Here is an 18963-nt window from a genome sequence, read left to right on the forward strand (position 1 = left end):
CAATTGTTAAAAAATATTTTTTTAATTAATATTTTTTCACGTTATTAGTTTTATTATAATGAAATATATATATATATATATATATATATATATATATATATATATATATATATATATATATATATATATATATGTATGTATATGTATGTATCTGACTTTTTATCGCTATTTCAGATTTTAGAGTAATATATTTATGATTAGTCTTATTTTGATTTTCTAAATTTTTTTCTTAACTTTTTACATGTTTTACTATAAAAATATTTTAAATTCTGTAAGGGAAAGTAAGTTTTTTCTAAAAAGTATTTATTCAAATATAAAATCGGAGTCCTAATAATAATAAATTCTTAATTATCTCTTTTTTGAGATGTATTTAAGGTACTAATATTAACCAAACAGCATATCACTCAATTGAATTGATTCAATTGAAAAATAACATTATATCACAGATGGATTATCTTAACCAATCTTAAATTTAATTATGAATTCAAATATTTATTGCTTCTGAATTTGAAAAGAATTTATCCATAGTGAAATAATATATAATATCATATTCTTTATTTATTGTTAATACAATGAAGTTTTTTACTTGATGATTTAACTAACCATTTAGTAATTTATTTACTCGAAGATAATATAATTTTATTTGTTTTATTTAATAATTTATTTCAAAATATAATTTTCTTCAACCTTATTTTTAGTTTCAAGAAAATGAATTACAGATCATCCACACATCCATTTAGATAAAAAAAATACATTTTTAAGACATTTTAAAATTATTTTTTGTTAGTGTGATATGTTTTTATATATTTTTTTAATACTAAAACTAATTATAGTCTAATCTCAAAGATTTTAAGAATAATATTCTAAAGTCTTAAAATAAAATTAAAGGTTAGAATACCTATAATATTTTTAAGTCGGTTTTACAGGCATACTAATGATACTATAATGGTTATTATTAGACTACAAAATCATATAATGTATAATTGAAGCCGAGGTTATATCTAAAAAAAATTAATAGCACAATCTATAATTCTAAACTGTTTGTCTTATTTTACTTAAATATTTTATGTTCTAGATAAATGTACATGTTCTGAAAATTGAAGACCCTAAAATAAATATTCTCATTCGTACTTTATTATTTGAAGAGAAACATTTTGATACGCTGATAATCTTATAGTTTTTATTTGATGCATAATAAGATTTATCATATATATATATATATATATATATATATATATATATATATATATATATATATATATATATATTAAAATACAAAATTAAATAAATTTCAATATTTTTTTACATTACATAAATAAACAGTTCGAATCTATCTATTATTGAAATTTATTTTATATTCATTGTCAATAAAATGCAAGGAAAAATAAATTAGTTATTTTAATGCATAACAATTATTTGTAAATTTTTCGATCACGTAAATTATATATATTTCAAACTTTTCACTAAAAAATCAATAACTCTTTTTTTTTCAGTTCAAACAACCATACTTTTCACACTATTTTTTCCTTTCACTCCTACCAAATCCAAACAAACCATTAATGCATAAAGCTTGGAGAAAGGACAACTTACAAATAAAAGACAAATTTATGTTTACAAATCGTCTTAAGAAAATGCAAGGATAACAAAACCTAATTCTTTAGGTGAACTCCTACACCACACATACATACCTTGTCTTCCCTCTATGCAATTAAGATTTTCATCCTTCTAGGTTAACCATAAACAGCTGTTAGTAATAATTTTCTTTTATCAGCGAAATTTTAAGTTGTTTATGACATTTAAAAACTTCTTATGAATATTATGTTGTTTTTATTAAGAGATAACTCATTAACTTTTCTAGTCAAGATAATTGTATTTTTAAGATTGTTTTCTATTTCTAACATTTTAAATTGTATAATTTATATACAATTTTATTTAAATAAATATTTTTGTATTTATTATTAAAATAACTTTAATGTTTCTGTTTTGTTTCTGGTAGTTTGTTAGGAAAGGAGCTCTTTGGGCTTACCGGAACCCTATATAAGGGATTCCAGCTTCTATATTCAACTCTAATATTCATTCAAACATTATATACATTTTCATTTTCTCTTTTCTGCAAATACTGATTAAGGAAGAAGTTCCTACCTTTGTCACGCGTGACCCATTCCGATCTTCTCTTTCCGATCCATCACCATCGCCGCTGGTGGCTTTGTCGGAGCTGGTCGAAGATGCGTTCTCCCTCTCGCCCTTGCAGCTGATCGTGTTCAACAAGCCTCTGAAATCCAGAAGCTTCTTTCGAGACTTTTGTCTCAGACGCATGTGGGCCAGGGAGCTTTTGGGCCAGCTGTTTTCCTTTATGGTACCAGAGCAGGTCTTGTGCCTGTTCTGCCACTCATTCCGCTGCAAACTCTCCCTCTTCTTGACTCTTTTCTTGTTTCTTTAATTTCTTTCTTGCCCTTATGGAGAAAGTGGATCAAATCAACAATCCTGCTAGTCCTTACTACTTGCACCCAGGGGAGAATCCTGGTGCCTCCCTTATATCTCAAGTTCTAAATGAGTCAAACTATACTTCATGGAGCAGAAACATGAGAAGAGCCCTTCTCTCCAAAAATAAACTGAAATTCATAGATGGAGGAATCACAAGGCCAAGAAATGATGACAGCCTATTTGATGCTTGGGAAAGAAACAATATGATGGTACTATCTTGGATTACTAAGACACTCTCACCCCAAATAGCAGAGAGCGTAATATATGTAGAAAATGCACAAGAACTATGGGAAGAATTGAAAGAGAGATTTTCTAAGGGTGATCACTTCAAGTTTTCAGATTTACTCCAAGAAATCCATTCCATTAAACAGGGTGAAAGAACTGTGAACCAGTATTTTACAGATTTAAAGACTTTGTGGGAAGAATTAGAATTTTTAAGACCCATTCCAAGCTGCAGTTGTAAAGTTCCTTGCAGTTGTGATCTATCCAAAAACTCACACAAGTACAGAGACATGGAGCATGTTATATGTTTCTTAAAGGGCTTGAATGAATGCTACAGCACTGTCAAAACCCAGATATTGCTTATGGAGCCCCTACCCAATATTAATCGTGTTTTCTCACTCATCATACAACAAGCAAGACAAGAGAAACATGATCTCAGTCAAAGCGACAGCAAAGTTCTTGCAAACACCACTGAGAGACAAAACCAGTGGAAGAATAATCAGGGATCGAAGGCCTATGGGCGTGGAAACCCTCCCAGAAATCAAGGAAGAGGGAGAGGGAGAAACCCCAACTACGGGAAACAGTGTTCCCACTGTCATAAGATGAACCATACCATTGATGAGTGCTATTCCAAGCATGGATACCCACCTTGGTACAAAAGAAATGACAGCAACAGTGAGAACAGCGCTGGACAGAATGAATGGGGATCAGCCAATACTTGTTCGACCTCTACAGCAACACAGAACAATCCACAGAGTGCCATTCAAAGTTCTTTCACCCATGAGCAGATGCAGAGGATACTACAGATGCTGGAAAAGGCTGACAGCCCATCCCACAGTATCAGTCAAATTCAAAAGGACAGTCCAGAGGACACACAAGGTATGTTCTCATGGATCATAGATACAGGGGCAACAGACCACGTGACTCATGATAAAAATCAGTTTACAACTTTCTATAAAATAAAACCTATATCTGTCAAACTACCCAATAACTCTGTTGTTACTGCTCAGTATGCTGGAACCATACATTTTTCCAAAGAATTTGTGATTTTCAATGTTTTATATATCCCTGAATTCACTTTTAACCTCATATCTGTTCAGAGTCTTACTAGGGATATTAATTGTACACTAACTTTTACTTCTAAGATGTGTGAAATTCAGGACAACTCCACATTGAAGATGATTGGATATGCTAGTGTGTGCAAGGGCCTATATCATTTGCAATCCTTTGGAAGAAATTTAGCTCCTAGTTTTACTTTTTCTTATGAACATGACAATGTAAATCTATGGCATTATAGACTTGGCCATCCTGGACATAGTATTCTTGAGAAAATGTGTAAGATTTTCCCTTATATTCAGACTGCTAATGATAGTGCTTGTGATATTTGTCACTTTGCCAAGCAACACAAATTACCTTTCCCTAAGAGCACTTCTTTATCTAATAGTTGTTTTGACATGATTCACTGTGATATTTGGGGGCCTATATCTACCCCTTCTGTACATGGTCACAGATATTTTTTAACTGTTGTTGATGACTATAGTAGACATACATGGGCTTTCCTCATGCTTAATAAGGGTCAGACTAGGGACATCTTGCAAAATTTCATTACTAAGGTGAGAACTCAACACAATAAAGTCATTAAAACCATTAGAACAGATAATGGACCTGAATTCAATTGCCCTAATATCTATAACTCTTATGGAATAGAACATCAGAGAAGTTGTGTTGAAACCCCACAACAAAACTCTGTTGTGGAGAGAAAACACCAACATATATTGAATGTGACTCGTAGCCTAATTTTCCAATCTAATATTCCCCATATATATTGGTCATATGCTGTATCCCAAGCTGTTTATTTGATTAACAGACTACCATCCTCTATAATCAAGGATAAAACTCCTTTTGAACTCTTACATGGTGATCCACCCACTTACCTTGATCTAAAAGTGTTTGGTTGTCTTTGTTTTGCCTCTACCTTAGAAGGAAATAGAAACAAACTTGACCCTAGAGCCAGAAAAGCTATTTTCTTAGGATACAAAAATGGAATAAAGGGATATGTTGTTCTTGACATTAATAGCAGAGAAATATTTGTTAGTAGAAATGTTGTGTTTTATGAAGATATTTTTCCATATAAAGACAAACATAAAGAAAAAAATAGTAGTAATACAGGAGAAGAAGATTTTTTTTTTCATGGTGATATTACCAGCAGTTCTGAAGAGGACTCTGCCGGGAATGAAAGGGAGACCTTGGGTCTTACTCATGACAATCATGTTGGTGAAGGACCTGTTGAGGAAAACACTACCACTGGAGACATTAATCCAAATGAACAGGGACCAGGTAATGCTTATAGGAGATCCAGTAGAATTAGAAAAATTCCTGAGTACTTGAAAAATTACATACAACAGGGTGATGAATCTCCATCCACCCAGTTGTGTGCCAAGAATAATTTGATTACACCTTATCCGATTGAAAGTGTCTTATCTTACAAGTCTCTTTCTGAGAAACACTTGAAATATACTCTTGCTATAAATGTCAATAAGGAGCCCAAGTCCTATGAAGAGGCTAAGACCAGCCCCGAATGGATTGATGCAATGAAGAGGGAAATCCAAGCCCTCCAAATGAACAAGACCTGGTATTTAACTCAGCTTCCTCCTGGAAAGAGGTCCATTGGATGCAGATGGGTCTATAAGATAAAACATAAGGCTGATGGCACTATTGAGAGACACAAAGCTAGGCTTGTTGCCAAGGGATATACCCAACAAGAAGGGATAGATTTTCTAGACACTTTCTCCCCCGTTGCTAAACTCACCTCTGTTAGATTATTGCTTGCTCTTGCAGCCTCTAAAAACTGGTTTTTACATCAGCTGGATGTGGACAATGCTTTTCTTCATGGGGATTTAAATGAGGATGTTTATATGGATCTCCCTCCAGGTCTAAATGTTGACAATAAGGGGCTGGTTTGTAAGCTGACTAAGTCTCTGTATGGACTGAAACAAGCCAGCAGGCAGTGGTTTGAAAAACTCTCCACGTTTCTTATCTCTTCAGGATATGCCCAATCTAAATCAGATCATTCCTTATTTGTTAAAAGAACCCCTTATAATTTTACAGCTTTGCTTGTATATGTTGATGATGTCATTCTAACAGGAGACTCTATGAAGGAGATCAATCTCATTAAGACTCTGTTGGACAATCAGTTTCGGATTAAAGACTTAGGAGAACTCAAGTACTTTCTTGGTTTTGAGGTAGCTAGATCTAAGAGAGGAATACATTTGTGCCAAAGAAAATATGCTCTGGATATTCTGGAAGAAACAGGAATGTTAGGAAGCAAACCTAGCTCTACACCCTACTTAAGCAACACAAGCTGTCTATACAAGACAGAGGATTATATGAACAATCCCAGCGATTATAGGAGATTAATAGGCAAATTATTTTATCTTACTAACACCAGACCTGATCTGTGTTTTACAGTTAACCTTTTAAGTCAGTTCATGCAGGAACCAACTAAGTATCACTATCAAGCCCTACAACATATTCTCAGATATGTCAAGTTAAGTCCTGCTGAGGGACTCTTTTTTGCTGCTAATTCTAACACTCAAATAAAGGGTTTCAGTGATTCAGACTGGGCCACATGCCCAAATACCAGGAGATCAACTACTGGCTATTGTATCTTCTTAGGTAGCTCTCTTATCTCTTGGAGGTCAAAGAAGCAGAGTACAGTTTCAAGGTCTTCTACAGAAGCAGAATACAGAGCTCTTGCAGCTACTGTATGTGAGATGCAGTGGTTGCACTATCTACTCCAAGATTTGCATATTGAACCAATAACAACTGCTGTCCTCTACTGTGACAACAACTCTGCAAGGCACATTGCCCATAATCAGAGTTATCATGAACGCACCAAACACATTGAGCTGGATTGTCACGTCGTTCGTGAGAAAATCCAAGCTAAGTTTCTACACTTACTCCCCATCCGATCAGAAGAGCAACTCGCAGATGTTTTTACTAAGTTTCCTCCTCGGAATCGATTCAAGACTATCATTCCCAAGCTTGGAATGGTGAATATCCACCATCCAGCTTGAGGGGAGGATATTAAAATAACTTTAATGTTTCTGTTTTGTTTCTGGTAGTTTGTTAGGAAAGGAGCTCTTTGGGCTTACCGGAACCCTATATAAGGGATTCCAGCTTCTGTATTCAACTCTAATATTCATTCAAACATTATATACATTTTCATTTTCTCTTTTCTGCAAATACTGATTAAGGAAGAAGTTCCTACCTTTGTCACGCGTGACCCATTCCGATCTTCTCTTTCCGATCCATCACCATCGCCGCTGGTGGCTTTGTCGGAGCTGGTCGAAGATGCGTTCTCCCTCTCGCCCTTGCAGCTGATCGTGTTCAACAAGCCTCTGAAATCCAGAAGCTTCTTTCGAGACTTTTGTCTCAGACGCATGTGGGCCAGGGAGCTTTTGGGCCAGCTGTTTTCCTTTATTTATATTATCAAATTTTAAAAACACTTATTTCTTTAATTAGTATCTTTTTAAATATTTTCAACGTTATTGGTTTTATTATAATAAGACACATGTGTGATTCTTATTTTTAGAATATAAGACTTTTTTATTGCTATTTCAGATTTCAGAGTTATATTTTTATGATTAATCTTTTTTTTTTATTTTCTAAACTTTTTTCTTATAAGAATTCTTACATATTTTACTAAAAAGGTATTTTAAAATATCTATAGTAATAACAAAGTCTTAATTATTTTTTAAAGTAAGCTTATTACTAAAGTCTTATTTTAAAATATAAGAGTTATATTACTAAAGTAAGCTTTTCCTAAAAATATTTATTTAAATATAAAATCGGAGTCCATGTATAGTAATAACAAAGTCTTAATTATTTTTTAAAATGTATTTTAGGTACTATGTCTACGATTAACTAAAAAAACATCTGACTCGTTTAATTTTCTTAACTGAATATCGATTCAATTTAAAAATAACATTATATGCATCGTCCTTTACAAGTTTTAAATTTAATTATGAATTTTAATATTTATTGGTTATGAATTGAAAAAATAGTTAGCTCAAAATAATAATTTTATTTTTTATTTATTGTTAATAGAATTAAGTTTTGTTACTTGATAATTTAACTAACAATTTAGAAATTTATTTACTCCAACATGTAACTAATACATTGTTATTTGGTTTTATTTAATATTTTTTTTTGAAAATATAATTTTCATCAACTTTATATTTGAGTTTCAATTAAATGAATTATAAATCGGCTTAGTTTGTTTATTTGTCTTACAAATAAATGCAATCACACGACCATTTAAGTAAGTTGTGGGGTGTGTGATAAGAATCTCAACGAGAGATTTTATATTTAAGTAAGTTGTGGTGAATGCTTGATAAAGGGACACAGTAAACATATATCTTGATATTTTACCCATCATTCAACTCTTGTAGAGATGAATGGGGTGACAGAGAGAATGACAAAAAGTCTTCACCCTAACCCTTTGAGTTTTATAAGTGTAAGATTAACCTCATGGATGGTAGGTTGAGTTACCCTTGTTTATAATTCTGCATAGTATAAATACTACTATTGGTGCACACCTTCAGTATGTCTATATCAAGCATAGTATCCAGATAATTGGGTATATTGTTCTTTTGGTTGTATGGTTTATTTACTATTAAATGTTAATAACTGTCAATCTAAATTATGATATGTGTTTCATTTGTACTTTAGCTTTCTTTTGTTTTTGTGTCTCTGTATGTTTTTTCTTTTACAACGATCACCTTAATATTGTCAGTTTAGGGAGACGTTGTTCAAATTTTTTAGTGCGAGGGGGAGAAGTAGGAATGTAGATAAGTTTTATCCTTCAGGTATAAAATTTACTTTTCTAAAAATTTCAAGTTTTATTGTAAGTTATCATCTTGTAACATTTTATTTTAGTACTTTAATACTATTAAATTGGTATGTTACAAATGGGAAAAATAGTTATTTCATGCTAAGATAATAATTTCATTTTTTATTTATTGTTAGTATAAGAAAGTTTTGTTACTTGATAATTTAACTAACAATTTAATAATTTATTTACTCGATGTAACTAATACATATTTACTTTTATTTAATAATTTTTTTGAAAATATAATTTTCTTCAACTTTATTTTGAGTTTCAATCACATAAATTATAGATTTTTGTTTACTTGTCTCACAAATAAATGCAACCACATATCCATTTAGATAAAAATATAAATTTGTAAGACATTTAAAATTTTATCTTTTGTTAGGATGGATGATTTTTTTAATTTTAAATTAATTATAATTTAAAATTATGATACTAGAATGGTAGTTATTAGACTACAAAATCATATAATTCCTAGTTGAAGTGAAAGTTATATCTAAAATAAATTAATAACATAATCTATATTTATAAAATGTCCGTGATTCATTAGTTAAATATTTTCTATTTTAAACAAATGTAAATATTATTAAAATTCAAGAATTTGAAATAAATAATCTTCTCACTTTCGTCTTTAAAAAATGTTTTATTTATAATCTCTCATTTCATCTGTTTTTAACGGTTAAAATTGGAAAAATACAATAACTATTACCTCAATTCTCGAAAACGAATAGAGTAGTAAAAGACACTCTAATACTCTCAAAACTTTTAATGATATTTGTTTTATTATTTTATTTGAATAAAAAAAATTCAACATATGCCTCCGTGAATATTAGTCAAGTCTCAACTGTAGAAGAGAGCGAGCATACAAACACAATATGCATGGTGAAAATATAAACCCAATTTGGTTATATGCTCTAAGAAGCTTTGATCCCAATTTCATCCATTTTTTGTTTCTTAAGATTGTTTTATAGAGTGTAGTGTTGTTGAATGGTATCAATATCAATACCCTTCAACTTCATCACAGATTCAACATGTCCCTTCAGTGTGTGGAGCTCTTTCAACCTGCAAATTTTTACACTCAAATTAATTATAGCCATATAACACTGCACTATGTATGTATGTATATATGTTGAAATTCAGCAAAAAGAGGCTGTGTGATTTTTCTACTACATGACTACAGAATCATTGGCATTCATGCATTGAGTTTGGGAGGAACTGAACCTGGCAGCCTCAGCACGTCTTCTAGCTTGCTCTGCTATTTCAGACTGCTCGTGGTTGACCTTGGTTTCTCCTACTTGGAGACCATGAAGTGTGCGCTGATTCATGGCCCATTGAGCTTCCCTTTCTCCCTTTCCGTAGTCTTTCTTGGTAGTGAAAGCAGTCTGCACCAACACAAGCATTGGAATGAAGTGACAAGTTTGTAAAAAGCAAGTTTGGTCATTTAAGAATGTTTCTGGCTAGACCTTGTTCTCAAGCATGTTGTCCCAAGCCTTGCCCGACAGTCCCAACCGGATGAGGAACTTGAGGATGTCAAGAGGAATGTAGGTAACAATGCTGAAGACCCATATTGCTCCTGCCCATCCCCAACCAACTCCATTGATTCTAGCAAAGTCCCAGTGTGCATACACAGCAATCACAGTGGCCACCTGATTCACCAGTTCTCAGGTCAGAAATAATTATTTATATAACTTTTAGCTAAATGCATTATGATGGAACTACTTTTTTCTTATTTCTTGGTTGATGATCGGTTTCCTTGTTTATTAGACAGCATGTTTTCAGAAAGTTGTAACTTACCAATTGAGCAGCAAAGAAGGCTGTGATAAGCAAAATTCCAGGGAGTTCAACATAAGACCAACTCCTTGACCTGGTGACGAAGATGAGTGCTTGGCTAATGATACTCACTTGAAGGTAGAGGGCTGAGTTAAGCTGCTCCTCACTGTCTGCAATTGGCTTAACACCAAAGGTTCTCTGAAGGGAAAAAACATCATGGTATGTCATGTCAGAGTTATATGTGATAAGTTGTCTATTGTTTGAATAGTGAATAGCACTTACAGTGAAGAAATCGGTGTCATGAACCAAAAAGAAGAAGACAACAGTGATGATGGCCATGTAAGCTCCAAGAACAATACCAGTGGCGAATATTTCTTTCAGCTTCCATGAGTCGGGAAGAGGAGAAGGCTTCACCCTATCCTTGGAGATTGTCATGATGGTTCCATCGTTCAAGATGGCGATGACGAGGACCATGAAAGGGGAGAAGTCGAACTTCCATATTAGAGCAACGAGCATGAATCCAAACACAATACGGATGGTGATGGAAACAGCGTAGATTGTGTAATTCTTCATTCTCTGGAAGATGGCTCTGCTGGTCAAAACAGCACTCACGATCACACTGAGTCCGGGCTCGGTCAGGACAATGTCTGAGGCACTTCTCGCTGCATCAGTGGCATCGGCAACGGCAATACCAATGTCTGCCTTCTTCAGCGCTGGGGCATCATTCACACCATCTCCAGTCATTCCACAAATATGCTTTCTATCTTGCAACCTCTTCACAATCTCATACTTGTGCTCTGCATGACACAAGAAAATCAATTTGTTGTTGCTTTGAGTTATCTTGTTTCCTTTTAGTATTTAATTAGAATCTACTCATGCAATCATACAACAACAAACATAGATTGTCATATAGAGAAATCTAAAAGCATTATGCTTTAAACTCTTTGTTATTATGTGGTTTTTGTTAGATTAACATGAACTAGGTTGATGTCATTACCGGGGAAGACTCCGGCAAATCCATCAGCCTTCTCAATGAGTTCATCAATTGGGATTGATGCAATGGTTGGGTCCTTGCAGTCACCAAGAAGAGAGGATGAAGGGTACATGTTGGTGCCCATTCCAAGCCTGCGACCAGTTTCTTTTCCAATGGCAAGTTGATCACCAGTGATCATCTTAACATTGACTCCAAGGTCAAGAGCACGTCGAATAGTCTCAGCACTATCGTGCCTTGGAGGGTCAAAGAGGGGCAAGAGACCCAAGAACTCCCAGGGGTCTCCTTCATTCTCCTTGCTCTTTTCCGAAACAGTCTGAAAACCATGTGCAAGAGTTTTGTTAAGGGAATTTCCTAGTGGTTGTGTCAAGTGATCATTTTCCTTTCCTCATTTTGCTTTTTAACAGTAAATTCATATAATGAAATATTATACACTTTATTCACCTGGCGTGAAACACCCAATGAACGCAGACCACGGTTAGCATACTCATCAATGACTTTATGGGCCTTTTTCAAAATCTCTCCCTTGAGTCCACAGAGCTCAATAATCTGACATACATAAATTTGGTTAGTCAAATATCAGTAGGTTCATATATGTTATCTTTTATAAGAAAAATTATTTCATGATAATGATGCATAAGAAAAGTAATGGTGAATCCCTCACTTGCTCAGGAGCACCCTTGCTGCTTCTGTGCCAATTGCCTTGGGCATCAATGTAAGTGATAGCTGTGCGCTTGTCCACAGGATTGAAGGGCAAAAAATGCACCTCATCGATTCCTGCTCTTGCCTGAGATGCCACAAAAGATAGCATTGACAATGATAAGCCAATCTACATGATTTATGTTAACACAGTACTAATGTTCATAAAAGAACATCAATTTGAAACTTAATAAGCACCTCCTTGGGATCACTCAGCATTCCAACGATTGAAGCATCAATGGCATCCTGATTTTCAGTCCTGGAAGCCCTGGCAGCATACAAGACAAGGGTATCCTTGTCCATGCCAGTGGGGAACACCTACATTCACAAGCAACCTTAATTAACACAAATTGGAAGTCTTTGGTGCAAATGCAAGGATTCATTATCACATTTTAGGAAAACAAAAGTGTTCACATTGGTCATTCACCTCAATCAAGTTCTTATCCACAGTGAGCTTGTTAAGAGTGAGGGTTCCGGTCTTGTCACTGCAGAGAACATCCATGCCAGCCATCTCTTCAATGGCTGTCATCCTTTTGGTGATGGCTCCTTGCTGAGACAAACGGTGAGACCCAATGGCCATGGTGACAGACAAGACAGTTGGCATGGCAATTGGGATACCTCCAATGAGAAGAACCAACAAATTATCAATGCCCTCTCTGTAAGACCTTTGCTGGATGGGATACATCACAATAATCTCAATCAACATTCCCAGAGCAATTGAGCAGATACAGAAGTTTCCAATGGCAGTCAACACCTGGTAGAAGCCAATCCAATATTCAAACATTATTCATAAGTTGTCAAACAAAAAAATCAATTAAGAAATATAAAGAAAAGACATACCTTCTGGAAGTGACCAACATTGTTGGTGCTGTCCACAAGATGTGCAGCCTTGCCAAAGAAGGTGTGAACACCGGTGGCAATGACAACAGCTTCTATTTCACCTTGTTTGCAGGTGGATCCAGAGAAGACCTCACTACCAGGATTCTTGGTGACGGGCAAGGACTCACCAGTGAGGGCAGACTGATCAATCTTAAGGGGATCTCCCTCCAAAAGACGGGCATCAGCTGGGACAATATCTCCCAACTTGATGCTGATCAAATCACCTGGCACCAAAATTGCAGCTTCCTCCTCGCTCCATTTTCCATCCCTCAACACCTGTGTACAAAATGGTTCCTTCCTTTTAGTTTGTGAATGTGAAATTTATATATGAGAGTTGTCATAGCACCATGACAAATCTAAAGATTTTGCCAATTAAACGAAATTGGACACACCAAGAGAGAAAGAGTGAGATTTTCAATGATTGTTCCAAAATCCTTAATTCTTTAGAATAAAATGAATTGTTTGAATGAAGAAAGTAAAAGAAATTTGAATGTCTCCTCCCTTTGCCCTCTCTTTCGTTTCACAAGATCTCTACTCTCTCCATGTCTCTGTGAGCTCTCTCTTCCCCTCTCTAGTCCTTGTTCTCTCTTCATTTTCTTTCTTTTTGTTGGAGCTTTTTGGATTCAAGTAATTCATGTCAAGTTCATTTACCAGTTTTGTAACATATATTTCAATATTAGTTTAGTTTTTTGTCTTATCATCTGTTTCTTATTTGCCTACTACCCATTTTGATGAAATGTTTGAGTTAACGACCTGTGATGCCACATATTACACATAACATTTGCTATTGACCCTCTTGTGACCATGAAAGTTGAGAAACTTGAAGCAGTTTTCAGGGAAACCTTTTAAGGATAATTCAGAATTTCTCAGTTTATAGATGAACTCTGTGCATGAAAATGAATCAGCAAATGCTGTCACCTTTGTTTTGGGTGTAAGGGTAATATAGAATTTGTGAGTTTATAGATAAACTCTGCATGAAAATGACTAAAGAAATGGTGTCACCTTTGTTTTGGGTGCAAGACCAGCCATTAAAGCAGCTGCAGCATTGCCCGCGTTGTTCTCCTCAATGAAACTAATGGTTGAATTGATGAGCAGCAACACGACAATACCAAGGAAATCTTGCCAATCCGGTGGCTTGCCCTGATGAATTCACAAGCTCTTGTTAGAGAAAGAAAGTGCCAAAAATGAAGACAAGAACACAGAAAAAGATAGAAAAGATTTGTGATTACCCCTCCATTGGCCAATGCAATGGCCATGACAGCAGCAGCCTCCATGACCCATGAAAGTGGATTCCACATAAAACCCAAGAACTTAAGAAATTTGCTATCTGTTTTCTCCTCTAGCTTGTTGGGACCAAATATTTGAAGCCTCTTTTCTCCTTCAGCAGATGTGAGACCCTCTTTGGTACATTTCAGTTGCTTGAAAACCTCTTCAACAGGAATGTGTTCCTGCATGCACACACACATACACAAAAGTCATCTCACAGAAAAGGATAATGTCTGAGATTCAAAGCATCATCATCAAGGTTTTTGTTTCTTACAAGATCCACATTCTCGTTTTTGAGGTCTTCAAACAAAATGTCGGAGGCCATGTTGTAAAAATGAACGTGTCCCTTTCCTACCTAATTAATGTTTTTTTAATTATTTGTTTAGGTTTAATGGTTTATTATCTGCTCTAATCTAGGAGCTCCTAGAGCCCACTCCCTTTAGGCCTGGAATACCATGCCAAAAGGGTGTAAAAATGAGAAGAAAACTACTCTGGAAAGGGACAGTTGTGTTGTGCAAGGTTTTCCCAGGCTTTATAGTGATGAACTTTGCGACAAAGTACGCATGCATGTTTGTTTGGTGCGGTACTTCTGTTTTCCACCACAAACTTCCTATTCTTTCGGAATGTTTGTCGGATGTGAAATGCATATATTTGCATGCAAACTGACCACTTGAGTTTCTTTGTTACAATATCAGTTTTTTTTTTTGTTTTATTAATGTTTTATTCTGAGTCTAATTTGAGACAAGCCATTGAATTAATGATTTTCACTTAAGAACGTCATTTTATAACTTTCTTATTTAATTTTAAATCTCTTGAAATAATATGATTATAATCAATCATCACACTTCTTTAAAAATTTTAAAACTTCATCACTGTTTTATCTTTAAAAAATTATTCGAAAAATTTAAAGAAAAATTTAAGTTATCTTATCTTGTAAGTCCTGCACTATTTCTGGACGTCTAATATTAACGAAAGATCGAAAAATTTAAGTTATCTTATCTTGTAAGTCCCTGTATATGAAAAATAAAGTGTTTTCGCCCCTCCACATGAAAAAATAAATAAAATTGAAAATAGGGTATAACTTGTTGTACTGCACTAAAATGTCAAGGAGTGGATATTCGCTTTTAATCTTTTGTAATAATAATAATTTAATTTTACTCAAACTAAAATACTTTCAATTCACAATTTTATTTGAATAAGCAATTTAATTTTATTAAATTTTTATTTTACTATTTTGAAGGAGTATTTGAATTACAATTAAATATAAAAAATGTAGTAGTATTAAATCATATTTAATAAATTAAAAATATCGTCAATATTAATTGAAATTACTTATTTTTAGCAACATTTGAGAAGTTTTTTTTAATCCATGCTGATTAAGACTTCTTATATTGTTATTTTTTTTCTGATTTAACCACAATTATTTCAATCCGTAGAATCAAAATACTTTTTGTTATAATTGATAAAAAAGAAAATCTCATTAATATCAATGAAAATTAGCCTTATCTATTTTAACAGAAATTTTAATCAAGATTACCGAAAAACCAAATTTATATTGATAAAAATTAACTTCGATCAACATAAAAAAAAAAACAAAATAGCATTAAAAAACAACCATAATTTAACACCAATAAAACAAATTACAAAATGATGAAGTATTAGTTTGTACATACAACTAGTTGAATGGAATGCATCTATCAATTCTAAATAGGGATGACAACAAGCTCAAGAAATTTGAGTGATAAATTAGTATATCAATATTCTACATATTTTTGTTTTACACATTAAGATTTTGAAAATCGTTACTTTTGTCTCTATGTAATTTGATTTTATTAAAAAATACTCGTAAAAATGTAATTTGATTTTATTAAAAAATACTCGTAAAAATTAAGAAAATTACGAGAGAAAATTTATGAGTGGCTTAAGAAATTGATTAAAAAAGTAATTGCATTAATAACAATGGACTTTATTGTTTATTGAAAAACAAATCTACAAAGAGATAGAAATTGGACTAAATAGCTTGGCTAGTAAAAAGGCAGTTTAATAGTTTTTAAAAAACTGGTCCTCTAAACTTATAAATAGTTTTGTTTACGCTTTAAATCAAATAATTCAGTTAAAGTTCCCATTGAAAAATGTTACAACTGTTGCCACTGAAATGTCAAAATTAAATTTTGCTCGTTTTTCATGGCTAAGCAAAGGGAGATATCACGTAGTAATTTCTTCCATTAAGAAATTAGTCCTTCATTCTAATGATTTCTTGATCACCCCCAACCCAACGTTAGTGCCAACATTAAAACCAACATTAAAACGTAAGAAACAAAACTTGACGTTGTTATCTGCACATGCTTTAACTAGTTGGAATTGGAACACGATCACTTTATCTGCTAAACGAAAATATAAGGTTTCCAATGACATTCTTCGTTCTTGACCGGTTCACTCTCTAAGGAAAACATGATGCATTGGAGTTGGTTTTTAATGTAGAACTTTTTTAACAGGAAAATGCACTTCGTAGACAGAATTCAAATACCAATAGTTTCCTAACATAAAAACAGTATTGTTCACATTCTACAATAACGTTCATATATTATACTGTTCTAAAATTTGAAACAAAAAAAATATATTAAAAATCTAGATTATAACAATTCCTGATATTCAGACTTGGTTTCCATCATCTGCTGGGAAACCCACGTCCACCTGATGGAAGCAACTTCAGCTTCCATCCCTTTCCTTTTGGTAAAAAATGTATCCTGATTTTCAAGTGCATCCCAACAAATTTCCACCTATCAGTGTCCATAAAATATAAAAACACTTTATTCCTGTCATCACCAACTCTCCTCGAATGACTGTATTTCTTCAACAATCACACACAATGGTTTCTATAGGATAAGCCGTTTGACACTTAGCCATAGAACAAGGCAATCCCTAATGTATTATTCCAAACCATCTATCTAGTGATTTCGATTCAACCACGCAGTTTGCTTTCACAATAAAAAAACATGGATATATAAAGCTCATACACTATTAAAGAAAGAGAAAACTGTATGTATACATATATATATATATATATATATATATATATATATATATATATATATATATATATATACATATATATACACATTTATATATATATACACATTTATATATATATATATATATATATATAGTAGCAGGCTTCTTATCATGACTTTCACATTAACACCCTAGATTCGGTCATTGTGCCATACTATGTAATCCAACCATTTTTTGATGTTTTTCCTTAGGTAATTGAGGTATTAACCCTTCACTACACAACTAAGCTGACCCCGGCATCAAGCATATTCCAAGATTTTCACGAAACAGGGTACGAGGTTTTCATCAATCATTTGAATAGCGAGGACGAGAGATGAAGAGAAAATACGGCAACTCGTTCAAAATTAAAATATCCATCACAGTTTCACATTTGTAGTAAAAATCATAAGCATTTGTAAAATGAGAAATAAACGATGACAAAAACACTCAGAAGCTACAGTGTTTCAATATTAAGGATTACACTAAAAAACCTAGAACGCAAGGGTCGTCCATCCAACTTAAAATCCGAGCTTGGTGCGGCGCCAGTGCCTGCGCTTTGCATTATACCTGAAAACACAAACAAAAAGAAGAAGACAAGAATGGCAGGGTGTGAATACACGAAATCAAGAAACATAATCCTGAAAATCCTAGGAAGTTTTTGGAAACTGACCTGATAGTGTTGTCAGTCCTCATGCGGATCCAGTAAGGGATGGGCCTGTTCTGCCTCATCTTCTTGGCAAGCTTCTTCTTGATCCTGAACGTCTTGTGGGAAGGCTACACATCAAATCAATAGCTTCACGTCACAATCGAAAAACTTCAAACAATTCACAAAACAAACGACCATGGATTCCACTCTTACCATTTTCGCTGCGGACGATCCAACGCAAAAACAAGCCGCTGCACTTCTCTAGAAACTAAAGAAAACCCTAGCCAGTTCCAGTCTTTTACAGAGTCACCACACGGTCCTGTGGATTGGGCCGGTTCTGTCCTTTTAGTACTTATGGGCTCTGGCCCATCTGTCAAACTCTTACGCCCATCAACCTCGTTAATTTAGTTTATTTTCTCCTGTGCATGCAATGAATTTTTTTTTCTCTCCAAAATATTTTTTAATTGCTCTAAAAATACTTTTTCAAATTCTTCTAGATAGTAAAAGTTATTTAAATTTTATTATAAATTATTATCTATGATATCTTTATTCATTTTTATAATGATTCTTATATAAATTACAGTGATTGACATTGTAACGACAAGTAATACTCGTATTTTCATTTCTTTAAAATGAAAATAACCTTGTAAGTTTATATATATATATATATATATATAGTAAAGTTCAACTATTTGTGGGAATGGCATTACATGTTGGTTCATTTTGTATTTGGCTTGAAAAATTGAATACTTTCTTAATATGTGGTTTGTAAACTTATTGGACAATTTGCATAAGAAAGATCTTAATAGAAAAACTAAATATAAACATTGCAATAATAGTCTTTATTTAATGTTTTGCATTTTTTTACACTCAATAAGTTTACAATTAATCCTAAAAATGAAATAAGTTATATAAACATAAAATTAAAAACTTCGTGAAATAAATATATAATTAATTGGAAAAATATTATTCTCTGGTCTACTGAAAAAATATTGTAATTAATCATCATGTTGTCTTGACTTTAAAAACATTATTGTTATTTTTCTATTATAATAACATTGG

General features: G+C 33.3%; 3 protein-coding genes across 4 annotated transcripts; 1 reads left to right on the forward strand and 2 right to left on the reverse strand.

Moving 5' to 3' along the window:
• Window positions 1-2456: 2456 nt before the first annotated feature.
• On the forward strand, window positions 2457-3901 carry LOC148206997 (uncharacterized). Its single transcript, XM_088103455.1, has 2 exons — window positions 2457-3585; window positions 3867-3901. The coding sequence occupies exons 1-2, from the start codon at window positions 2457-2459 to the stop codon at window positions 3899-3901; spliced, it is 1164 nt and encodes a 387-aa protein (XP_087959581.1).
• A 5466-nt stretch (window positions 3902-9367) lies between these two features.
• On the reverse strand, window positions 9368-14685 carry LOC124820967 (ATPase 8, plasma membrane-type). 2 transcript variants are annotated; one of them, XM_088105234.1, is made up of 14 exons: window positions 14479-14685; window positions 14168-14386; window positions 13941-14078; window positions 12900-13214; window positions 12487-12813; window positions 12258-12377; window positions 12025-12147; window positions 11805-11909; window positions 11367-11676; window positions 10652-11166; window positions 10394-10567; window positions 10063-10245; window positions 9821-9981; window positions 9368-9661 (listed from the first exon to the last, which is right to left on the reverse strand). In XM_088105234.1, exons 1-14 carry the CDS (start codon window positions 14527-14529, stop codon window positions 9565-9567), a joined length of 2838 nt encoding a protein of 945 aa, XP_087961360.1. In that variant the 5' UTR covers window positions 14530-14685; the 3' UTR covers window positions 9368-9564. The 2 variants fall into 2 exon arrangements, with proteins under 2 accessions (XP_087961360.1, XP_087961359.1); XM_088105233.1 differs by having other exon boundaries at window positions 10394-11166.
• A 2905-nt stretch (window positions 14686-17590) lies between these two features.
• Window positions 17591-18248, reverse strand: LOC124834888 (large ribosomal subunit protein eL39). Its single transcript, XM_047309701.2, has 3 exons — window positions 18115-18248; window positions 17926-18029; window positions 17591-17822 (listed from the first exon to the last, which is right to left on the reverse strand). The coding sequence occupies exons 1-3, from the start codon at window positions 18115-18117 to the stop codon at window positions 17774-17776; spliced, it is 156 nt and encodes a 51-aa protein (XP_047165657.1). The 5' UTR covers window positions 18118-18248; the 3' UTR covers window positions 17591-17773.
• Window positions 18249-18963: the final 715 nt, after the last annotated feature.

The sequence above is a fragment of the Vigna umbellata genome, chromosome 1 (genome assembly GCF_029865625.1).
Source record: "Vigna umbellata cultivar VRB3 chromosome 1, Vumbellata_1.0, whole genome shotgun sequence".
NCBI classification, from domain to species: domain Eukaryota; kingdom Viridiplantae; phylum Streptophyta; class Magnoliopsida; order Fabales; family Fabaceae; genus Vigna; species Vigna umbellata.